Source organism: Hippocampus comes, unplaced genomic scaffold, assembly GCF_001891065.2.
Source record: "Hippocampus comes isolate QL1 unplaced genomic scaffold, H_comes_QL1_v1.1 scaffold45, whole genome shotgun sequence".
Classification (NCBI taxonomy): domain Eukaryota; kingdom Metazoa; phylum Chordata; class Actinopteri; order Syngnathiformes; family Syngnathidae; genus Hippocampus; species Hippocampus comes.
In genome coordinates this window covers 1,501,539-1,526,721 of record NW_017805783.1, presented here as the reverse complement: position 1 = coordinate 1,526,721, position 25,183 = coordinate 1,501,539, and the positions used below count along the sequence as shown (strand labels likewise).

General features: G+C 40.6%; 2 protein-coding genes across 4 annotated transcripts in view; one reads left to right on the top strand and one right to left on the bottom strand.

The window, feature by feature from the left end:
- Positions 1–3,814: 3,814 nt before the first annotated feature.
- On the bottom strand, positions 3,815–20,541 carry LOC109525002 (nucleolysin TIA-1). 2 transcript variants are annotated; one of them, XM_019885212.1, is made up of 12 exons: positions 20,428–20,541; positions 19,671–19,767; positions 16,796–16,894; positions 15,540–15,594; positions 13,107–13,194; positions 12,059–12,134; positions 11,050–11,158; positions 10,867–10,965; positions 9,816–9,900; positions 9,448–9,586; positions 6,888–7,039; positions 3,815–5,108 (listed from the first exon to the last, which is right to left on the bottom strand). In XM_019885212.1, exons 1-12 carry the CDS (start codon positions 20,451–20,453, stop codon positions 4,970–4,972), a joined length of 1,164 nt encoding a protein of 387 aa, XP_019740771.1. In that variant the 5' UTR covers positions 20,454–20,541; the 3' UTR covers positions 3,815–4,969. The 2 variants fall into 2 exon arrangements, with proteins under 2 accessions (XP_019740771.1, XP_019740772.1); XM_019885213.1 differs by having other exon boundaries at positions 6,888–7,036.
- Positions 20,542–20,640: 99 nt separating this feature from the next.
- Positions 20,641–25,183, top strand: part of rchy1 (ring finger and CHY zinc finger domain containing 1) — a 7,730-nt gene continuing 3,187 nt past the window's right edge. Inside the window, exons 1-7 of one of the 2 annotated variants that reach the window (XM_019885215.1) lie at positions 20,641–20,750; positions 23,505–23,624; positions 23,875–23,990; positions 24,220–24,298; positions 24,408–24,452; positions 24,550–24,608; positions 24,732–24,761. In XM_019885215.1, the coding sequence (XP_019740774.1) occupies positions 23,568–23,624; positions 23,875–23,990; positions 24,220–24,298; positions 24,408–24,452; positions 24,550–24,608; positions 24,732–24,761 (386 nt within the window). In that variant the 5' untranslated portion in view covers positions 20,641–20,750; positions 23,505–23,567. Of the gene's footprint in view, positions 20,751–21,335; positions 21,558–23,504; positions 23,625–23,874; positions 23,991–24,219; positions 24,299–24,407; positions 24,453–24,549; positions 24,609–24,731; positions 24,762–25,183 lie in introns of those variants that run through there. The other variant, XM_019885214.1, reaches the window with a different exon arrangement.

Here is a 25,183-nt window from a genome sequence, read left to right as displayed (position 1 = left end):
TTGATTGTGCCACTAGATTGGGACTGAGTGACATGAGAAGAATGGTGCTGATTGGACTTTCAAACAGTCGTTGTTGTTACTACAGCACACCAGAGCAGGCTGAAGGATATGTTTTGACATGTGGCCCTTACCTAGAACATTGCAACACTCTCCGATTTGCTAAATAACAACTGTATGTTTCAATTTACTGTGACAAAAAAACAAGATAGCATCAATTTTGACCTGATTTATTTTTCTCCAGCCATGAGATAAGACAGGACATTGAGAGGTGGCCAACGTTTTCATAAACTATGCAGGGAGGGAAATACAGTCTCCTTACAAGTAGATCATTTATTTCTATTATACTGTACTCCTGTGATTGTCTGGCAACTGGTTCGGGGTGTCCCCCGCCTACTGCCTGAAGACAGCTGGGATAGGCTCCAGCACTGCCCGCGACCCTTGTGAGGATAAAGCGGATCGGAAAATGGATGGATGGAGAATGCATGTCTTCCAATGGCATATGTTCATTTTTTAAAAATCTAATACACTGTATAAATCATCCAAACTTTGCAAATATTTGTCATTAACTCCCACAGCATTGTCCCATAAAATATTTTTAAGATTCTGTGGCTAAACCTCCAACAGAAAGATTGCATGATTGTTGAAATGTTATCAGAACAAAGCTACTGGTTGTTTGCACAGGTGCCTACGATGTGTCAATGTTTTAGTCAAACCACATTTCAGCTCATGGCCCATGGGTGCATCTCTCTTGCTAAATTTGAGCACCTGACCTAACTTATTTTGTAGCTCCGTTGCTGCTTGCTTGCCATTTGCCCCTCCTCCACTCGAGCCCTCCCTTTCCTAATATCTGCCTGTGTAGTAATGTCGAGTGACACATTTAAGCGGGGGCTGTCAACTCTGGGTATGTGCAAGTGAATGGCAGAGCCACTGAGTGCCGGTGACAGACAAACACACACAGGCCACATCCATATCCTACCCTCCATTACTGTGTCACTCCAGCCTTGGTCTTGGTTATGCTCACACCGACAGAGACACAGAGACATTTATTGCTGACCTTGGTTGTCCCTTACATGTAAGTTTGAATGTGCATCTATTCTAGAGACCGTTGCCCTTCTTTCTTTTCTGTTCCATTCATTTTGGGGTCTTCTGTCATCTCTCTGTATGTGCCATGAATCCGTCAGCAGTGCAGCCAGAAGACCACATTTTTATGTGGAGTTGAAGAAATAGAAGGGGGTGGGAAATTGAAACATGATGCTCTGTACTGTCACAAATGTCCTCTTCTTTGCTGACATTTGGATTTACACATTTCATTTCCCTGAGTGACAAAGTACATAAACATGCTTCAAGGCAAGGAGCTAGGCAGCCTTCTTTCACCCAACACACAGTGCACGCGCAGTCTTGACTTTAGCTTTTTTTTTTTTTTTTAATATTCAGATATGAATTTAGGGAAGGGGTGGGTATGTGACATACAGTCTTTGATCCATGGCGTTCTCTTTAGTCTGCGCCGGTGACGTGAGTTGAGTCAAGTCAGATGGAGGGCTTCTTTTTTCTTCTTCCCCATTTGGCGTATTACAGATATGTAGTAATATGGTGAGTTAGCCGCAGGCTGACTTTGTCCTACATAAGACTTTTCTGAGATTGGTTCCAAACTATGCATCTCTGCACACAGGAAGTGATATTAGCTTAATAACAGGCCTACCCGCATCCCTGATCAAAGACTCATCTCCTCATGTCCATCTGCACCACTGACAGCTTCAATAATGAGGTGACACACATCTGTCAGCGCGGGATTTATTGCTTGCAGAAAGCAGAGGGGGCAGAACTGTACTCACACTCCGTACTTACAGTAAGTAGAAGTAAAACACTTTAAAGTACTGATTCAATTCCTTAACTTAAGCAAAAGCAACAAAAAAAAAGGGTACAGACTGAAAAGTACTGTGTAAAAAAACGACATGTTATATGTTGCTTCTCACCAGTGGAAGAAAGAAATACGCAAATACACTTTTCATGCAGTACACCATATGTATTGCTGTTCAACTACATGGAAAAAAAGGTCAGTCAGCAACCAACATTCACTCATTTGGGAAGATTTTCAATAAGATGTTCATTTAGAGTGTATCTATAGGAATTTTTGTCCATTCAACCAGAAAAATGCTGTGAAGTCACACACTTATGTTTTGCTTTCACACATTTTCACCTCTTTTAAATGACCCCGTCCGACATTCGCGCGCATAATGTTCAGCGCCTGTGTGGCTTTAGTCTGACAGGACGCCTTAATTCTGGATGAATTGTGTCATTAGCAGGTTTTCTGCTGTTGGCAACACATTGGGTCTGTCAAGGTTAATTACTGGAACATGTATATTTGCTGTCAGCCACTGCAGCAAGCTGTCACTTGACGCGGGAAACACAGAAAACACACACAAATGCTGTTCACTCAAGCAATTTGCAGGGTACCTCGACGTCTCTCAAGCTCTCACTACTTTCTTCAGCTCATTTGTTTCTGCATCAGTACTCTTACTGAACTCTCTCAGCCACCTGCAATACAAACATGCTGCAATATTTATTTTATTATTTTTATCATACTTCCTTTCAGTCAAGACCATCGATGAACCACATTTCATTGACTCCCCCGCCCCAAAAAAAGAAAAAGTATATATATATATATATATGTGTGTGTGTGTATGTGTGTGTATGTATGTATGTCGTGTATATGTAAAACATTTTGTTCCATAAAAACAACGTTATATTCTTGCGTCGTTTATTTGCCCCACTAGAAGTGTTTATTTTGGGCATATTATGTTGATGAATGAATTATTACATTTTCTTAGGGGCCCATCTTACACCGTCTCTCCACTTCCTCTTTTGCATGACTGGACAGCCCCCTAAAACAGGCTGAATATACAAAAGCATGTCACAGACAACGACATCACCACCTGGGAAATCCTTAAGTGCCATTTAAACAGATATGTTTGAACTTGAGTGTTAAAAATCGAGTCACACCAAAGAAGATATTGCAAAGTGATTGCATCAGTTATATGTGAATATTCTTGAGCTGTTTTCTATTTTGAGCATATGTTAGACTTGGCTTTTATTGTTTTATTTTACCTTGCCATAAGAAACTGCAAGCACAGGTTGACTGTGTGTGTGCAGTACTGTGTTATTGTCATGTTTGTTGAAAAGAAGAGACAAGAAATGACCTGAGACAAAGACAGCAAGCTTCAGCACTTGAATGGATTCCAACTCTAATGTGCACATCCCTAATTCTCTGACAGATTCAGTGAAGCCTGGTCCGGGCTATCCCTGGCTAGGAAGCTATCAAGAGACAAATCATTTATAAGCTTGTCAGAATTGTCTTCTTTTTTTAGACCAGCCAGACCGACTGTCCAGACCGAATAACGCCATTCTGAACCGTTGAGTATTTTCAAATAATTGTTCGCCTGAGATGACACGGTATCAATTTGAGGCCACAGAAGTCGATGTGAAAAAGCCTTCATTTTAGTCATTCTAACCGTTCACTTGTGGTGCAAAAGTATCTCCAAAGGCAGTTGCAGGGAGCGTACGAGCGGGAGTCTGTAATAGGCCGATGTCGCCATCTGCTGCCAAAAATTAATACTGCATTCGAAGTGAATTCACGGATAAAGTATGGGTCGATTTAAGAATGCAAAAAACGTGGGAACTCGGGCTTGCAGGTTTAAGGTTACTAATAATTACATTAGTTAAATGTAATATTTAATGTCCTCAAACTCACGTTCGGGAAAAATGTCATCTTAGGTTCAGTGTTTGGACACTCCCTGTAATAAATAAAGCAACGGAATCTGTGTTCATGAGCATTTTTAATAGGACAAAAGCAAGAAAACATTGTTTACAGTAGCAGAGTCATCAGTTCTCAGGGATTAACACCTTTCAAAACAGAAGGGTCTGAAAACAACTGTAGGCACTGCCAAAGTGAAAAGTATCTTATCAGCTAAAAGAAACCAGCTTAATAAGGCAACAGTAATGTAGGCCTCCCCAACTCTGGCAAACAGAGTAGGTGTAAATGTTAAATGACCCACTGAAGAGCTTTTATACAAAAAAAATGCATGGGGGGGGGGCGGCATTAAAATTTCTTTACATCAGGATTGCGTCCAACGTTTTACGTGTGCACTGCATAGCAATGCCATCTTTGTCCCTGCATGAAAGAATCATGTCGCACTGTGTCAGTGCTGCTACTGCTACTCACATTATGGGAGTTAACTGGAGAGTTGGTTTGAACCAAAAATGAAAGCAAGCACCCACAGTTAACAGTAGCATTCGTACTTACGTGGTATCAAAGTGAGTTATTTACATGTGGCTAAAAGATTTTGAGGCTGTCCAAAATATAAATGAACGAAAAATGGAATGCAAAGGAAAAAAAATGTAATTTGTCAAGTGAGTAGAAGCAGGGGGGGACTGTGCAATATTTAACTGCCTTTACAGAGAAGCAGCAGTGGCAAACAATCCCTGCAATAGATTTTAATGTGTACAAATGAAACAGATTTCCATTCCTCAAAGAATTCAGGTTCATAACTTAGCAAAAACTCTAGACCTTGACCGTTTCTTTAAAACCAAAAATAAGACAACGCCCAGTGATTCTGAGGAACTACCATGGAAGCCATTTGTAAAAACCAGAAAAAAAGGTTCTCCTTTACAGTTTTGTGACAGTTAACTTAAAAAAAAAAAAATTGTACGGACCCAGGATCTCAGCCACTTTTGGCTCCAATAGAGGGTGTAAATACCTGCGTGGGTCAAACTGCTCCATCCTGGATCTTGTGACCTCAACCCCCAACCCCCCAAAAAGAAATACCTTTTACACCTCCAAAAGAAGTCAATCACCCCAATCGGATCCACATCCGAGTAAATGTCTTAGTGCTGCCAAGAGGTAATGGCCCCAGTGAGCACGTTAAAGCCAAAAAAGGCAGACGGTTGACATATCTCCTGCCCTTCCCCGTTATCAGTGTGTGGGGTATCCTGCGGCTCCCATACCAGGCTGGTTGGCAAGCATACTCCCATTCAATCCCTGTGTGGGCTCCATAACCCCACCGTTACTGATGGCGCTCATGCCAGTCCACCCAGCATTGGCCGGTATGTGACTGCAAAAAGGAGGTAGAGACAAGACAGAGAGACAAAATGCCAGTAGGTTAGAAGAGATGAGTCGAAACGGGGGGCCAAGGGGACAATACATATTAGAGCTACGAGAATCTGGACAGGCTAGACTGAGGAAAGCATACAGATTAAAGTTTGTAAGGCAGATGAAGCAAAAAAAGATTAAAAGCAGAGATTAGCGATGGCAAAAGGTTTCTTTTGATTAAACACGGTAGACAAGCAGACCAAAAGCATAAAGGCTAAGCGTGGCAAGCACATTTTGGTTTCGCGCATCCCGCCTGCCTGACCACCTCCACTTCCTAACTAAGAACCAGCAATATGACAAGTTACTATTTGGTTAGCCACACTAATAAAAGATGAGCGTGCCACATCTTCCTACAGTAAAATTGGCCCCAACAGAGAAAACAGTGAATTCAGTGTGAATTCTGCAAATTCCAAGTCGGGGGAGGTCCGGCTTCTAAGCAGGAAACGTGCTTTTACAACTATGCTACTCTGAAATACATCGTCACCCCTTTGTATCCGCGTTCACCAAGAATTTAGACTGTGTTATGTTGTCCAAAAAAAATTATGTTTTATTGGGGAGAGGGGGTTACATAAAATATCACCGAACATTTCTTGCAATCAGAATAGAACCTACAAATGTGTGACATTCACATACAGTCTCAAAGATGTGTGTATTTTTGATGGGGAGGTGGGAGGGATGAAACAAAAGTGGGCATGGGGACAGTTGTATAAGTGATGATGGACAAAAAAACCAAAAAAAAAAAAAAAAAAAACATCATATTTCAAATTAAAGCGGGAACACGATCATCACAGTTGAAAACCAAGGATAGTGAGCCGTGCAGTACCAGCACTTGGTGGTAAATTAAAAGGTCAAATCGTGGACAGGAGAGTTGACAGCATGACAAGCTGTAGTCACTACATACCATTTCTCTTTTCACCCATCCACGCTGTCTGATCTTTTTTTTTTTTTAATCTTTAGAATTTTATGAGCGTCACTGGTAGTGGTTTGCAGTACCTGCAGCTCAATTGGGATTAATGGGAGTTATTAGGTACCAGGATGCAGACCTCAGAGACACAGTCATTAAGATGTTGCACCGATGTCATGGTTCTCTGTAATCCTCCTGATGTGCCGTTTCCGGTCGTGTCTCTCTAAGGGTTTCGTTGATCATGAGGGGATCAATACCGCAGCCTGATGTTTCTCAAACGTGAAGCGAGAAATAAGCCTTTATAGCAGTGGCAATTCTGCTGCTGCCATATCGTGTACATTTCATACTTTCATTTTCAGGTGTGACTAAACAGTAGGTTAGGTGTTCCCCTGGCTTTGAACAATCTAAAAGACTACAATCCTTCAATGTAATGATAAAGCAACCTTTTGGTCTGGACAGTGAATGAAATTCAAATTTAGCACTTAACATTTTTTTTAAAAACACGTATTTTATTGTTTAGAAACTCTGACATGCAAGCTCACAATTTAAATGGCAAAAACATTGGAATAAACCCTTGCCCACATGAGGTGAAATGCTCGGGGATGACACACAGAAAACAAACACAACAAAACAAATCTAACTTTGTTCATCCTGTCAAGATGGTCAAGGTGAAGGGCTGATGAGAAAGTAGATGGATGTGGAGTTGAGCGAGAGACAAGAGAGAAGTTTCACAGCTCCCATCCAGTAGCCAGAGGAGGCTTGTGATGCCACAATCTTGGTGGTGCTGGAGTAGAAGTAGGCGGTGAAGGAGGGCCCTGTGCATTGCGAGCTACTTACTTGAAGCCCTGCTGGTTCCAGGCCTGACCATAGACACCGTAGCTGGGAACCTGCCACCCATTTGGGACATACTGGTTGATCTGAGGCCCATTGCCATACCACTGGCCCCACTGGTTGTAGGGCTGAGCTGCAGGGAAGCTAATCTTGTTCTGCTGAATCCAAAGAAAGACATGCACACTATTAGAATGGCTTGATGCAGAATGTCCCTGAGAGGGAATGTCCCGATCACACATTTTTTTTGGCACCGAGTCAGAGTCTTTTGTTTTAAGTTGCGGAACCTGTCTGTCACACTAAACTGTTGGACGATGCGATGAGCGAGGAGACTTTGTGCAAGGGAGCCTTCTATCGGAGTATAATTCATCTTGCCACTCTCTCCAATCAAGCTATGGTGACAAAGGTGCCGCTCTCTGCTTGCAGGATAACTGAGCGGAGTGGAGGAGACCTGTGTGTGTGCGTGTGAATACACATGCGTATTTTTATTCTTTATTTTAAACGGAAATGTAACATTGTGTCATATGAAACTCAACTCTTACGGTTCTATCTGGCAAAATATTTGCACATTTGTAACACTGTGTTTTCTTTGCGACTTTTAAATATTCAGAAAATGAATAAACCCATCTTTTTCAACCGATGACGGATCAGTTGAAAATCACGTGATTGGCCCTGATTTCCAATCACGTGATTGGATTGGGACATCCCTATGAAAGCATAACTAATTGAGAAAAACAAAGAGCATTCATTACATATAATGCAACAGAGACCAACACAGCTTCTATCACTCGTTCTAAATGACTGCACACTTTGATGCTGACAGTCTGACACGGTTGCTGTTTATGTCGATCAAATTTTGATAAACTAGGCTTACTCAACTGTGTTTTAGTTATCAAAATCACTACGAAACTAGAATCCCCCCCCCCCCAATTAACCCGATAATTCAAATTGAATTTTCAATTGGAGTTCTGAATACCAAAATACTCAATAGTACAAAAGATGTTTACATTTTGGCAACAAAGACTTTCAATTTTCACCCCTGCTCTTGTTCCTCGCCGCCCATCTCCAAGTACTGATGGTAATAATGTTAAGATTAGCAGTGATCAGAATAGTTGAAGCTAGTATCGCTAAGTGCTATTCTCACTTATCTATATCTTATTTTCGTTCACTCTCAGCCATGCAGACATGGGAAGACAGTGTTGCATTATTTGCCAAACATTTAGCGTTACACAAGAGGAGACCGTCAGGTTTGTGAAACAGTAACATACGCATGACACGCACAAAAAACTACAATCAGTGCAATGTGGAGTTATGTTTTTAATCATTTGTTTCTATGACTGTCCATCAAAATGTTTGTACTATGGCTATCAAAGTTAACTTTGGAGATTAATTTAAATTGTTAAAAGCGATTTTCTTTTTCAGCTGTACTTTGCGGACTACAAGCCGCTTCTTTTTTGCCATGCTTTGTACCCTGCGGCTTTTAATGTTACGCGCTTCGGTGATGAATTTTTACTGATGAGCCTTCATGCAGCCAATAGATTTACTGATCATCTTGTCACAACCAACAAACACAGTTGACCAATGAAACCGTCCGAGTCCGCCCTCATAGGGAAGTTACTTGCGTAGTTCAGTGCGTAGCTTGAATGAGACAATCTTTTATCAAAACTGGCTGCATGCGAAGACTGAATGAAGCGTAAAGAGTAATGCTTACAAGAGTAACTATTGCTGCAGTTTTTCAGTGGGTCCTAACAGCGTAGAGTATTGTCAACTACTCTATTACCCACGGATTTCGAAAGGCTTCACTTCTGCATTTTCAAGAGGAGAGTTCAAATTCAGCCGTGAATTTGCCTCATGATGTAACTGACACAAGCAAAAATGAAAGGCAGACTGAGAATGTGTGCACGAAGGACTTTTGGGGCTGTTGAAGAGGGCTTTGGTGGGTAGTGGGCAGGAGATGAGGAATGAGAGCAATCCCTTTTTTTTTCTGGGCGGCTACTGCATAACGAAGCTGTGTTTTGAATTTTTTTTTCCTGGGAATCTAGAGGTGTTTTAAGTGCTCAATCTGCGCTTTTTAGAAGATTCCACCAAGATGGCAGCCGTTTGTCACACTGGTAGTTGATGTGTCTGCACAACAGCGTATAAGATATAATACCTACTTTAACAATGCGGTCTATGGTGCTGTTTTTTCTGATTATCTAATTATCTTAAAATTGTGCTTTGAAATTGCAAGGGTTCCTTCCGGCCAGCAGCAAAATTATGTTCTTTATTGCTTTCGCATGAATATTAAGTTCATTGAAGGTCCTAAATTGCCCTTTAGTATGAATGATTGTTTGTCTATTTGCGGCCTGCAATTGGCTTGGCACTTAGTCCAGGGTGTATCCCACCTCTTGACCAAAGTCAGCTAGGAAACCCTCCAGCTCACCCGTGACCCTAGTGAGAATAAACAGTATAGAAAATGGATGGAGTGACCGGTGTAGAACTGTACTGCATCGTGGTCACATCTTTTACTTTTTTTTTTCCCCTTGTCTCTTGTAACTAATGGAAGTAACAAAAAATATTCAAGATTTACCTGAGGTACAGGCATTTGCTGCACTGGGTTCATCATGTCTGGGTTCTCTTTACCCCAGTAGCACTTGACTATATGGCCCTCTAATGCAGTTCCATTCACGGACACAATGGCATGGGCTGCTGACTCGTGGGAGCTGAATCTAGAGAAAAACAATATTTTAAAACACACACAAGCAACGCCGAATGATAACAGAACCGTTGCCATGAAGCACCAGAATTATAATATTCCGCTTTATTGAATCTCTCAGCATGTGACGCTCGAGAGTTGGGGGGGAGGGGAGGGGGGGGGGAGACAATGAACATTTCGCTTGTCTGGTTCAGTACATAGGCTGTATTCTTGATGGAGTGAATACATGCTTTTAAACCTACCTTACAAATGAATAGCCTTTATCTGGGAAAACTCTGATTTCCATAATTTGCCCAAAAGGAGAGAAGGTCTGTCTCATTAGTTGTTCTGGAAGATAATTATCAATATATAAAAAAAGAAACAAATATTAATTATTCCCAAAACACAGAAGAAGAAGATATCAAACCACACATTATAACTTTACATCAAACAGTGCTCAACATAAATGCGTATGTTTTTCTTATGAAGCAATTTTCAGATTTTTCATGACAATTAATCATCTGTGGATGAATTTTTGTAAATTAGATATCTCGAAATAAGCTGTGCTAGACTTTCTTGGATGACAAAGATCAAAATTGTTGTCTAAATTACATTGTCTAAATATTGACAAATCTCAATTTGATTCAATGACCTACAGCACATTTGTTGTATTCTGTAGTACTGCATGCCACATAAAGTATTGACTCTAAAAGCAAACTCAAGGTTTCCGAAAGCCTCCAGGGGTGTACTTATTAGACATATCGAGCATTTGAAATGAATACAACAAAGACAATAAGAAATGCCTGAAATGCGACATACTATGAACATGCACGGGGGGAAAAAAAAGTTGTTCAACAACAATTAAATGTTATGTTCTATGTCTGATTCTTTGTTGCAACTGTTTTACTGATCGTTATCCATACACGTTTGTTCTAAATTATCTTGCATGGGTGAAGGAAAATAGATCAGATCAGCATCTGAATGATAAGATTTGTTGTGGAAAATCAAATTTCAGGAAGACAAGGTGAGCGTGTATTTAGGACATTTTACAATGTATGGTTAAAAAAAAAAAAAAAGCCACATGAATGTAAAAACCAAGGAATGTGAAGCCATGAGCCATGAACTGCTGTACTGGAAATGTTCTATAAATCTAACGCAGATAATCACTGTTAGAACCACAGCCTGATACATAGACTATTCAGTGCATGTGTTTCTGCATCCAAGAATGTGCAGTCATATAAAACAAACAAACAAGGTTTGTGACTACATTGCATGGGTAGGCTTTGTCATTAAAATTGCTGGAGGCGTTTTCACCTGTCAGTCCTGTGCTGACGCCGCCACAGTAGACAGTGCAATTACTGGGGCTGGACTGGTTCACGACGTCATCAAAAGACAGGTGCTTGGAGTTACTCGCTGAGAGGAAACAGACAATACTGCTCTTCATACATGAAACCTCTAATGTGAGTGAGCAAAAGGTGCACTTTGATGATCACACACTTTCATAGGTGTTTTTTGGCGCAGGGGGCTTTCTTGTAGCCCAGTTAGTTCGGATTTGTCTACCTCCTAACCACTGGCCTCCCATCTGTTGAATGGCATTCTCCGCTTCCTAGTGGGGGGGGGGGGACAAAAAATGTTTTAATAAGACTGCAAAGAAAACAAAAAAAAACTATTTACTAGAGGTGGTAGAAGTATTACAGTGAGTAATGAGGTATTACTGTTATGCAGTGCAGCTGTGCCTGTTGTGATTTACAACTTTTTTTCTACTTAGGTATTTGTGCTGTCAACACTGGGATTGATATGTATCAGTGCATATAAAAAGTCCCCTGTTCAAATGCCATTTTTGTCATTAAAAAAAACGAAGCCCAAAATAAATAATTTTAATGTCCACTGTGATCTATAACTTATAAAACCTAATAGAAAAAAACTTTTAAAGAGGACAAATAAAAATAAACAACTAAAATGATGTGATTGCATGTGTAGAAAAACCTTATAACTGAGTGTCCTGAGTCACATTCAAAAACTTGTGTGAAATGAGAGTCAGCAGACATCCCACTATTTTAAGTGCCTCTGCCATACCCCAGATTTTGCAGTTTTTTGTCGGCTTTTACTAACATTTCTGTCATCAAATCCATGGCCCGCAGAGAGCTTCCACAGTCTCTGGGACCTCATTATTGAAATCTATCAGAATAATGCAAAGATATCCAAACTTGCTTGTCAGAAACTTATATATTTTACCGCTCACTCTGTCCCCCGGTTTCGAAAGCCCTGCATCTGTGCTGCTGTACCAGCTGCCGCACACCTGACCTGGTCTTGTGGCGCACTCATCACAGACCTGAAGGCTACAGCAGCCCAGGGTCCTCCAGTGATAATACATGTGATTTTGGCACATTTTGCAACACCTAAGATAGGATTCTTCAATTTTTTTTCATTTGCAACATCGGTGCACCAGGATTTTTCTATTTTCGATTTTGCACGTATAATAGGAAAGTTGAACATGACAACTTACCCATTTGTTGAAGAAAGACACAAATCCATAGCCTTTAGATTTCCCTGTAGCCATATCTTTGACAACACGTGCATCTCTGTAGAAAAAGACCAACCTTAATATCATGAATGCTCATACGCACCAAGATTGAATCCCCGTTAGCTCTTATTGCTCAGAGATTGATGAGGGAATAACCTGATCTCTCTTAAGCAGCCACCTGTATTCTCTTCCATTACCTATCCTTTATTGTAATACAGTGATCCCTCACTAACTGTGGTTAATGGGGACCGAGATCCCCGGCGAAAGAGGAAAATCTGCGAAGTAGGGTTGGCCGCCCCCACCCCCTACCAGGAATTTTTGTGTAAGGGTTTGTGGGTACCAGCATGTTTAAAATATGTAAACAGTATTTATACTTTACATATTTGAGACAAAGACTATAGCAGTACACGTATTTACTTAAATCTTTAATTATAAAACCTTACACAGTAATTAAAATTCATCAGCATTGCCTTCTTGAGACTTGTGCTGGTGGCGTACAAGCCGGCCCTCATTTGACGCTCTGACAATGTAGCCACCGTTAGCCTCCAGCTAGCTCCTGGCCAGCTATCCCCGCGCAGCCGATGTGTTAATGATAAGACAATTAATCTGTATTGATGAGAAGGAGGCGAAGAGAGACGTGCTGCTGCTTTGGGACAGGCCCACTCCCACCCCCTCTACCGCTCGCTCTCTCGAAGAAACAACAGAAGAGACAGTATGCCAGAGAGTCACCAGTGTGATGAGACTCAAAGTGCTGGGCGGGCCTGCGAAGATGCGCAGCCAACCAGCTCATGGGATAAATCCACTTGGTGCTGTCATTGGTCGATGTCGCTCCACAGGAACCAATCATGCACCTTGAATGAGTGCCCGCTGCATATACGGTACAGGTATGTACAAAACCTCAGAGTCATTCAGACTTTTTTTCTGAATACAGTACTTCGGAAAAATCCGTGATGCACTGAAACCACGATAAGTGAACTGCGAAGCAGCGAGGAATCACTGTACTGTAATCGTGTCAATAGATATTACTTACGATATTCTTCCAAAGGGTCCAAAGGCAGCTTTGACGTCTTCTGTAGATATTTCTGGACTGAGGTCTCCAACAAAGACATGAAAATGATCTTTGGGGGCGGGGGGGGGGGGGGCGGGGGGCAGGACACAATCAGAAATGTTCATGTTCAAAATGAATAGTTTGCTGATACAGACTGTCATGGTGCTCAAGGAATGCTCTTGGGTTTTCAATGCCATGGCTATGAAAGATCTCCTTATTCCCTGAACCAACGTCTACTAGAAGTAAATAAGTGCATGTGCATTTGAATATGGACACAATACATACAATACAATGATAAAAGCACGGGTATATTTTACTTTGATTTCTTTGAGCAATTGCCATTGCACAACCACAATATTTGTCAATGGTATTGAGTGCCAAGCAAAGTGGCAAAAAAGACTTCCTTTAGAAAGTTCTTGTTGCTACTTGGTCAACACTTCCAGGTTTGACACACGAAGCCCTCTTGTGCCATCACATACAATATGATCAAACAAAACCCCAGAACAGCGGAATGTTCAGGTTACGCACTAATCTTTATATCAAGGCTGTGTCCGAATGTCCACCCTTATCCTCTAACCCCTCACTCACGATACAGTCGCCCACCTCCTGCTTCCAATGAATCACAAATTTTCTGAGAGTTCTCTCTGGACATTTGGACACTCCTACAAAAGGGCATGACCCCATATAGTGCACTATGTAGGGAATAGTGTGGACATTCGGACACAGCCCGAGTGTGTCCTAGGAGAGTGTGCTGTGAAACGGTACTCTAGCCAAAAAGACTTGCTTTGGAAAATACTTGTTGCTGTTTTAAGTCGAGTCAAGTCATTACTTGGTTCAAGCAAGTCGTAGGTCAAGTCATACAGTCTTGCTCAGTCACACCAAATATGGGAGTGATAAAATGTTTTTTGACAAATCACTCAACAGTATATTTACACCTTAAAAAATGTGATTAAACAACAAATGAGTGATGATTGATTGAATTTATTTCACGAAATTGTTTTTAAAGTTGCATTTCAAACTTAATTTACCGGAACTTTATTTCTAACTATAACATTACAAACCTTTTTTCTAGCCATTACTGTGACCTATAATGTGTGAATAGCCTTCAGGTAGGGAGACGAGCACTCTTCCACCTGAGCAATGTACAACTCAATCTGTACTGTACTTATTCGATGTGGAAAGCACTTTTGTAAATGACATGATTTTTAAGAGTCATGGTCATAATGCAAAGTGATTGAACACAGCAGGCCTGTATAATGCGGCTGCGCACCATCAAGCACTGACTCCTTGCCACTCGTCATGCAGGCAAACGTCTTCACACCTTCTTTTCTCTCCACAACAGAGTCCACTTCGCTTATTTTGCATTCAGTGTCTGACACCTACTATTTGGGTGCACATCGCTTCACTTCATTATTAATAGGTGGTGGGGCGTTTCGCTTGAACCTATATGTGAATCGAACCACAAAAAGTCAAAATGAATGGTTTGGACTGTTTCCATAAACCAACCCCAAGTTAGATTGCTTCGATGTGCTTAGATGTGCACAATCACTCAGTTGTTACTGCTGATATATCAGTATTCGTATTGCTAGCTAAATTGTGACGTGAGCTTACCTGTCGGTGTGCTTTATAATGACAACTTGATGTCGTTTATATGTCTCCTTCAGTGAGCTGCAAACTATGTGTTTTCCCATCCTATTTGGGCCAACGTCATCGACAAGATAATCCATTGATTCAAATTAATGATCTTTGGTGCACCTGTCATTACTGTTAGTGATAGCTAGCCACTTCACATGAACAAGTGCGCAGGGATTGCACATCCATCGGGATAGGGTAGAGGGTATAGACCCGTCAGAAATCTGTATTGCTCCGGTGAATACCCTGTAGCATTTTTATCAATTATTTTGTCTGCCCCCATATTTATCGATCAAGCCTAACTTTCACCCTGGGAGAGGAAAAAAAAAATATATATATATATATATCCTGGAACGGTCCCTAAATGTGCATACAACGCTGACTGGACTGCCAGGTCGGTGCGAATGAATGAATCATCATCTCTCTCTCTCTCTCTCTCTCTCTCTCTCTCTCTCCCCCTCTCTCTCCCCCTCTCCCTCCCTCTCTCTCCCTCCCTCTCTCTCTCTCCCCCTCTCTCTTAAAAAGTCAAGCTATTCAAGTCAAAGTCAAGTCTTTACCAAATTTTCTTGAGCAAGTCGCAATAACTAAAAATTGCAACTTGAGTCCTGCTCGAGGCGAGTCACCCATTTCTGATTTGTGGCACGTTGAGGTCTTTGCAGCGATGTTGATACATATCATTCGAACGAGTTACAAATAAAACTGTATCAGATAAGCCATTAGGAAAATGGATGGATGGATGATCTGTACACAGAAAATGCGACCCATTAAATAACTTGTACTTACTACTTGTGTCTTTCTTCTGGCTTGTTGGTGTAGTGGCCCAGTTGACTTTGACTTCCTGCAGAGGGACAAATAAAAGGCCAGGTGGGGTGGGATTTACAACAAGAGACCTGTGATGGGATCACACCAGTTGACATTGTGACATTCTGACCAATGAGTAGACATGGCTTGACCACACAAATTGTGTGACCACTGCTTTAAATTAGCTTTCAAGGTTTTTCATCACTGAATTTTAGTCATGACAGCAATAAAATACATCTAACCTGGAAAAACCTGGTCTATGTTGGATGAGATATATAATTTATTTTATTTTATTTTTTTAAATGGGGCCATTAAGTAAGAAAGTGCCCACAAAACATCGGTTCAGTGAGTCAAGATCCATGATACAACTAATATCTAGTAAGACCATGTACAAACATCATCCAAGGAAGGACTGTGGTTTTGTATTCATTGCTAACATTTAAGAAAAAAATATATTTTCCGAAGACTGAACCCAGAAAGTATCACAGTAGCTAACTGTTGAGCACATCTGTCACACAGTTCTGAGGTCATGGGTTCAAATTGGAGCTCTGGTCAAGTTAAATTAGACCAAAGGCTGTGTGTCAACTGAAATGCAGGCACTCATTATTTCTCTTGGTTCATTTTGTGTGTGTGCGTGTGTGTGTGGTTAGACTAACATTGTATTAACAATGAATGAAGTTTAATTTAACTCTTATCAATGGTCTGGCTCTGGGGAAACATCTTTACAATTTCCGCGAATATGCAATTAAATGACTGTTCGGGGAGCATGGATGTAAACAAAGTTGCGGGGAAACATCTTTACAATTTCCGCGAATATGCAATGGCTGCTCGGGGAGCATGGATGTAAACAAAGTTGTACATTACACTACATTAAAGTGTACAAACAGAATAACAGTCCATTACTTGAAAATTATTTTAATTAAATTTATGAATGAATGAAACTACCAGGTATTTCAAATGGTAGTTTTCCTCTCATTCGATGTCTTATATTGTCTTTTATCTTTAAACCATTTTATACTTTGATTTGGTAAGAAGACAAAGATCAGTGTTTATTGACAGACTGATATGAAATGTGTATCGTGATACATTTTCAGATGTAATCAGCACATCACATCAACAGTGAGATATTTGATATGGTGGATCCATTGTTTGTGTGTGTGGATTTTACAACAGTTAACTCCCCGGTTACAGCCCAAGCCCACCCAAACCCCACTCACCCTGTAGTTACGATAGCTTACCTTACCCATTATTTTCCTTCCATTCATGGCTGCCAATGAGGCAGCAGCATGCCTGTGGTCGTAGAACTCCACAAAGCAGTAGGGATCATTCCCAGCTGTCTGTAAAGTGGAAAACAAGACTGGCAATAAATCCAAGCAATTGTGTCACTGTCAAATGATAATGCCATGCAGTTTGTAGTCTTATCATTGATACACAGAAATCAGTAAAATACAACTGTTCTCGAAGACCTTCATAAGTGAACAAGATTGTTGATACACAGCTGTTAATCAAAGAAAAAAAACCCACAGTAGTCACAGAAATAAATTTAGTGGTTGAGGGTGGGAAACAATGGTCAGTTACAGCCTGAAGCGGACATTGATTGGCTGTCATTATGTTTGGACGTGTTTAGCAGAAACTGATGGGCTCTCATTGGAGTTGGGAAGGCCAGGTAAGCAGCGGTGAGGAGAGGAGAGGAGAGGAGAGGTGAACATGGAGGAGCATGTGAGATTTCTCGGCCCAATGAATGGAAAATGTATATTCCAAAAACGCCCCTGACAGCACTATTGATAAAGGTAGAGTGTTGTGCCTAATTTGTAAGAATGAGTTTGCTTACCACCGAAGCAGCTCAAGTTTAGCCTACCACATCAATGCAAAGCACCCAGTCGCGAGTGCAGCCACAGCTGAAGTTAGCACCAAAAGTGTTAGCAATATAGCGAGCCATAGCAAAGCTCTTCGCCAAACTAAACTCGAGAACACCCCGCATACGAGGCATGAAGTCAGCATAGCTGCTGTGTCCTCTGTCGCCTACTAGAAGTGATTGATGTTTATTTTAGCACTTTATTTTGAACTGATGAACAGTTATTTCTGAAGTGCTAACTTACAGCACTGTGATTTAAGGGTATATTTTATTTATTTTTGTTTTTATTATCTGAAGCAATCTCAGTGTTCAGTACTTATTGCTCAGAAAAGTGTTCTTACTGTTTTTGATATATTCACCTAAGCAATTTTTATGGACCTTTTATTTTGTAATTATTTGGAGATTTACAAAATAAAACAGTGATATTCCCCCTGGTGGTCGAAACTAAAGGCTGCAGGTAGGACTTAGGACTCGTCTCAAATATAGCAGAAAAAGTAAATGGCTCGGACGGCATCTGTTCAAGTCTGTTTAAAAGTAAAAGACTTTATAATGCCACTTTTTTGTGATGTCTTTTGATCTGCCACAATAATGTAATGAATTTAAAATTAAAATACGGGTTTTCTCAGCAATTTTTAGATGAGATTAAAATATATCTTAATTAGATCAATTAATTACAGATCATAATTAATCTCACAATTTTTTAAATCTCTTGACAGCACTAATATATACTGTATATCTCCACACAACAGCTGCCTGTCTCCCTCGCTTTGCGTGTGTCCCTCTTCCCACTTGGCCAATGCAAAATGATTGTCATCTGCTGCTTTTGTCTGTCGATCAACACCAAACTTGGAAGGAGGAACGTGGTTGGTTGAACTGAGATTTACATGCAACACAAGCGTGGTAAATTCAGGTCACTAATATCGTCCTAAATTTGGGATTAATATCTTGATTTTGACACAATAAAGATATACCGCTTAGCTCTAACGTACAGTATTATCATCAGGCCAAATCCTTTCTATCCTTTTCCCTCCACCGTGCAGGAAGTAAGAATGTTGCTCACATTCAGCACCAGTATTGTCATTTTTGCTAGTCTCTCTCGCCCTTTCTTTTTTAATAGTCGCTGGGGGTTTGAAAACTTGCTAAATATCATGAAAACGTCGCTAGTTTGCAACACTACGGACAAGTTGTAGCTCTTCCGGGCTGCCTCGCTTGTATTGGTGTCTATGCATTTGCACTTAAAATAAAAGTAGAACTTTTAAGGGAAAAGTGCCGCATATTTTACATTTTACTTTGACTTCATGTTTGCTGTAAGTGATGCGTCAGAGACTACGGGGATGCCATTTGTGGCCCATGGGCTGTACGTTACCCAGGTTTGTGCTAATACAATGAATACTGCACATATACATACTATCAAACCTTTTTTGCCACATTAATCAGAAATCTAGGCAGCCGCTGTTAGAATTGGGGTTGGAAGAAGCAAGTGTGTGTAGATGGACCTTGTGGCTGCACAAACAGCAGCTTGATGACACAAGGAGAAGACATCCAAGTTGTGTGTCATTTTTACTTTTCGCCAATTTAAGAGACACTCAAATTTCTGTACAGATCATAAATTATGTCAAACCTTTTTGGCAACGTTAATCAGAAATCTAGACTGCCGTTGATCGAATTGTGACTGGTCATCTAAATGTAACTTACGGCCGCACACAACAGCTTTCCATTTGCTACTGCAGAGTAGATATCAAGTTTTACATGGATTTTTGGCACTTTTACAGCCAACAGTAACCTTTAAGTAATTCTGAGGTCTGATTAAGAGTTCAAATGAAAAAAGGGGAAAAAAAACTGCATAAATATTGCAATGAGTGACGCATATGCTAATGATAGTCAAATAGCGTGAGAAGCACAACACTGAGTCAATCCACTTATCCATGCTGAAACGGTTCACAAAACTGAACATGTATGTAACCAGAGGCAGATTCTTTACAAAAACTGTGTGCAACTTAAAAAGCGTGTGAAAAGGTCGCTTGCAACCCAAGTTTCACCGTCATTTTTTTGCACCTAAAATGCAGTGTCTGTTTTCTTTATTAATTTATTGTCATTACATAATAATTTTGACTGCTTCATGTTGCTATTGTGACTTCTGTAGGTTTTACTTTCATAAACAGTAGGAGTACAAACAAGTTTGTTCACTTGAGTACCCTAACGTGCCCATGTTAAGGCCCATTTTCCATCGTCATAATATTACCAAGGACAACACTCACATCAAAAATCATTTTACAGCTTTTGCAGGGTCCTATCTGTTGGAAGAGCTGCAGAATGAGGGGCTCTGTTACATCCCTGGACAAATTTCCCACATACCTACAAGAGAAGTTAAAAGGTGGCAAAATCAAGTTTTTATCAAACAGGAAGTAGCATGCAAACAAAGGCTAGGAACAGGGCTAGCTTTTAGTCAACATAACTTGGAATGCCGCGATGTGGAAAAAAAAGAATCTCAAATGGAAATGTTGCCATTTTGTACTATGCCGATAATCGTCGCAGGATTGTCTGTTTACAAGAGTTGACCCGGGCTGTCTCACCGAGCGTTGACGTGGCTTGGCTTTCAGCTAGCTGATAGCGATAGCCGGCTGAAACGGGCCTCACGCTAAGGTAGTTGGAAACTCTCCCCATTGATCATTTACAAGACAATGTTTCCAATATAAATGTACTCGTGAAAGTCCACGTCGTTACAAGGACCGGTCTCTGTTAATTATGCTTCATGACAAATGAAATCCAAAAATTCAACGCTCATTACGCAAGCTAATATCAGCTCGTCTTCGGTTTAATGTGCAAAATCTTGATTCCGGAGCCTCAATTATGGTATCTCACAATGTATATGTAAATGCCACAAAGATATAATGCAAGCAAAAATAATGACCGTGCTTGAATCTCGGTGTCGCAAATCTGAACTAAAAAACGTGGAGACGTTTCCGACATGGCAGCCTTCACATTCCAGGAGATAGACGAGGCCCTTGTACTCACAACGTTTTTGGTTGGTCGTCCTCCATTATCAAAGTTTCGTGGTCGGGTCCTGAGAAGTCCTTAAATCAGTGACATACAAATTGCTTGCAGTGACCTCGGCGACTGAAGGGGAAAGTCTGGAGCGCCGAAGCTCTCTGAAAATGTCGGTGTGGTTGCCGCGGCTCACGCACACAGCACATTCAGACAGCCTCCGTCTGATGCAAACAATAGGAAGTTGAAGATGGCGGAAGAGCGGCGTCAGCAGCGTCAACCAGCGCTCTCTAGTGAGACAAAATCAAGCGCACCGACAGCGATGACACGAAGCCAAATCAAGCGCCCCCACGGTAAAAAGGAGATCCCAACACCCAGACACCATCAATTTCAAACCTATAACTTTGATTGCAACATTGTTTTTCGGCAACTTTAGATTAGTTGCTGTTGGGGGGAAAGCGGCCTTCTTTCTCCCGCGTGTTCGTTGAATTTCGGAGGAGGAGAATGTTGGTAATCCAAATAAAGGGCGCAGAAAATGAACAGTTTCTTTGAAGCTTTTTAATAACAGAATATTCCGGGCATCAGTGAATTACAGACAATGGCTGCGTGTCACGAGTGCGAAGCAGGAAGAGATTCACATAATTTTTATATCATCAGAAGGGCGGTACCGAGACACAATGTGTGATATCATAACTTTCGTTTCTCCTAAACCGATACAGTACTCCGTTTGGCGCATTCCAATGTTTGTCAGCAGGGAGTATTCCAATTTTAAGTGATGATTGTTACAAGGACGCCAAGCTACACTGCGGGCATGGGAAAGTTATACAGCATGACTAAATATGAGCAGTATATAGACTTCATTGCTTTCTTCACTGCAATGCCCGTTGATGTACATCACCAATTAACACGGCATATTTGTCATTTAATTATATGTATGATTGTCGTTTTAGTCAAATAGATTTGAATTATTCATTGCCAGTGGGCGAGTCGTGTATGAGTCTTGAGTAATGAGTAGGACACTAGCGGGTTGTATCCCAGGGTCGGCAGGATAGTAAAAAGTTGTCGGATACCGTTCAACACCGGAGACGAAGAAGAAACTGGTGTTGAACATGGCGGCGCTTGTGGGCTGTGAACATTATGCGCGGAGCTGCTTATTAAAAGTAAGTTCGCGTTTTAAATTACGCCCCCCCCCTTCATGACCTCATACTTGAACACCAAATACAATTAAAATATACGAATGCACTCCTGATTCAATGATTATTTGTGTTGACTTGTGCAAACAGGGAGAATGCTAGCCTTCGCTTGCTACTTTAGCCAGGTCTGTAAAAAAATAATGGACGTTTCACCAGTACTTTCAGGTGGATAATCTTCTGAAATCGCAAGTGCTTCCTGTTCGGTTAGGTGACATTTTATTTTAGGTTCATACCGTGTGATATTGTTCAATATGTCAATCACAAAACAATGGAATCGGTGAGATAAGGAGAGACTCATGGCTGGTAAAGCACTGATGTTGCCGTCGTTTTCATAAAGTTAAGACCCAAGCCGTGCTCCAGCGCTTCAGACAAAGGGTGTAAGCCATTGCTGTTTCTTTTTCATTCATAATGCTAGTCATTAGTAAGTGTTGTGCAAAAATTTAAAATAAATAAAGGTATTTAATTTAGGCCTATACTGAAATATCCCATTATTCTTAAAAACTGTTTTGTTGTGAAGTAATGGTCAAATATTTTAAACCTAGACGTTGCAACACACAATGAAAATATAAATTCAAATTTTTGTTCTTAATTGAATTGTGGTGTATTTGTTCCCTAGTCTAATCTTATTTTGTTGCAAATAAAATAAAGAAACAGACATTTCACACGAAAAACAAAAAAGTCCCTCGATGCGTTCATTGGCTAGCACATACGCTATAGCATGTCTAAGACAGGGAACTCCTTTACTGCTAAACTATTTGTCCATCTGGAGGTGTTTGATCAGGTTAATATGCATAATATAATTATTGCAAGAGGTGTACTGAGTCGACTGGACATGTATTTGAATGAAGTTAAGTCATACTTTCGTTCAGCATGTTTATGCCTCATGCACGCATGCATGCACTTTTTCGTTGGTTCTGCTGTCGCTCTTTCGTGCTCCAATGCTCATCTTACATGTTTTTAATTGTTAGGTTAGGCCTATTTGCCGCATAAGTAGATTGATGACTTGAGGGAGACCGTTGTGATGCTGTGACCTTTCCTACTGGCTGGTTCTGTACATTGTTTTTGCAGTACTTCCAAAGCTTATTCTCAAAAATTCAAGGATGCTGCGAATGGTGACTCGAAAATCTTCTCTGATCGGTGTCTCGGCCCATAGCACTATTCCCCAAATTAACTGCTGAAGATGGTCTCGTCCGCTCCTTTGCTAGTCACGTAGATCACTAAAAGCAGGCTCTTGTTCTTCGCCTCTGATGTCGGACACATGCTCATTATATAACTGTGCTGTACATTTCTGCATTTTACAATCCTTTGAAAATGTCTATTGGCGTTCTCCTTCCAAAGCTATTCTACATGGGGCCAAGGGTTCAAATACCATACAGTGTGAGAGGTAATATGCTACATGTCGAATCCCAGTCACTGCCGGTGCTAACTCTGGATAAGAAGGGCTCGGTTACATCGAGAAGGGCATCCAATGTAAAAACTGTGCCAAACGTATATATCATGGAGGTGACCCTTGACATGGGAAAGCCACTTCTTCATTTTGACAGCCCTGGATAATAGTGTGTTAGTATTGAGTGGTAAAAGTTAAATGTTTCACAGATCATATATATTGGTTTAAGCCAGGGCACTTACACCTTGACTGCTTTTTCGAAGGCATCATATTGCCCTATGCAGAGATGCTCAGAACTCAGTCGGGTAAAGTTGGGAGGGATTTGGTGGAACAAACTGTGTTGTTCCATAATTTTGTTTTTAAAACATTACATTCCAACCAAGTACTGTATTCTTATACACATTTCAAGCTTGAATTGATTTCGTCACATAGTTGTTTTTTTTTTAATCACATTTTTGAGTTAAGGCGTAATTATGGTTGTACTTACGACTAAATGGTTATAATACGAAGATTTTTCTGTCATCCAGGCACCTTGCTGTGGTAAACTGTATGTATGTAGGCTGTGCCATGATGCAGAGGAAAACCACCAGATGGATAGATTTAAAGTGGAAGAGGTGCAATGTTCTGAGTGCCAAACATTACAACAGGTAAGTTGCGTGATAATTTTTTAAAAGCACTTTCTTGTTGAACTGTAGCACATTAGCTGTACTTTGCCCGTACAACACACTTGCACAATCAAAAGAGATGAAATTTTATTTTGAGTTGATAATGCCAAAATTGACAGGACTTGAAAATTAAGTGTCTTGTTGAACATACATTCAATTATTGTACCAAGTTGTTCATTGCATTGCATCTCTTACGAGCATCGTCTAAATCCAGTCTCTCACCCTTTGCTAGGCACAAAAGGCATGCCAACAGTGTCATGTGCAGTTTGGGGAGTATTACTGTGACATTTGTCACTTGTTTGACAAGGATAAGAAACAGTACCATTGTCAACCCTGTGGCATATGTAGGTGAGTTGTTACAAAAAAAAAAAGTGATACACATGTCAATTTTATGTGTTCTACCATCCAATAGAAGATGGACAAAGATACATTATTTGTTTTAAATAATTTCCCGTGGAATACTTTTCGAGCTATCGCGGCACACTAATGTGCCCCAACACACTGGTTGGGAATCGCTGTGTTAGTGGCTACTTTTTTTGTGTGATCAGTGGAATTTACTCGCTTTTGATCCCTTCAGGATCGGGCCGAGAGAGAAGTATTTCCATTGTGACAAGTGCAACTTGTGTTTAGCCCAGGACCTGCAAGGGAACCACAAAGTGATTATCAGCGTGCATCTGCTTGAACAATTGAAATAAGAAATATCTTTTGGTGATGAGGAAAGGAAATGTATATTCATTTTTTTTTCTCATCATTTCTGTATTCCAGTGTGTTGAGAATGTTTCCAGGCAGAACTGTCCAGTGTGTATGGAGGTAAAGAAATATATTCAATGGGAAGAGTAAAGAAAGGAATGCTGGATATGTGGATTAATAGATAGTTACTGACATCATATTTTATGTGCATTCACAGGATATCCACACTTCTCGAATTGGAGCGCACGTTCTTCCCTGTGGTCACCTTCTTCATAAGTAAAACACTTAGAGTAACACTTCCATTCAATTTTTTCTCTGTTTTAATAAGTAATTATACCTTTAAGCATCAGCGAAGAACAGTTGTGACTTGAAGCTACAAAATAACATTTGCCATTGCAGGAGCTGTTTCGATGACATGGTCAGAACTAGGTATGTGTGTCCTGCACTGTAATTGCCTGGTATTTTTAATTTTTTTGTAAAAGTTAGGGCTGAACAATTGATTGCAATTGCGATTTGATAATCACAAAACCTGCAATTTACTGGTCATTACTGTATGGGGGAGCGGAGGGAGAGAAGGTTCAGAGAAGGCAAAGCTGTAACACCGGCCGTCGCTAACTTTCAGCGAGGTTTCCGTCTCAAGAGACATTGAGGTGAGAATCTAACATGCTCTTTTCACCTTGCAAGGTTAAACAAAAGAAAAAAGTAGCAAGTGTTTTGTGTATTTTTGTGCAAGTGTGTGAGACACTACAGGTGTCTGATGTGTGTCATATATGGAAAATATAACTATTGGCTGTTTTGGATGTCTCCGAAAAAATATTTTGTCTGCTGGGATGTTGTGGACTGAACTTTTT

Bases quoted from the DNA above. Each gene is read 5' to 3' on its own strand.
- LOC109525002 (XM_019885212.1), bottom strand. From the start codon at position 20,453: ATGGAGGACGACCAACCAAAAACGTT. The intron at 16,895-19,670 runs GTGAGTGTTGTC...TCCACTTTACAG, and splicing joins GCTGTAAAATGATTTTTGAT to ACAGCTGGGAATGATCCCTA. The intron at 9,901-10,866 runs GTGAAAACGCCT...ATTATCTTCCAG, and splicing joins CGTCAGCACAGGACTGACAG to AACAACTAATGAGACAGACC.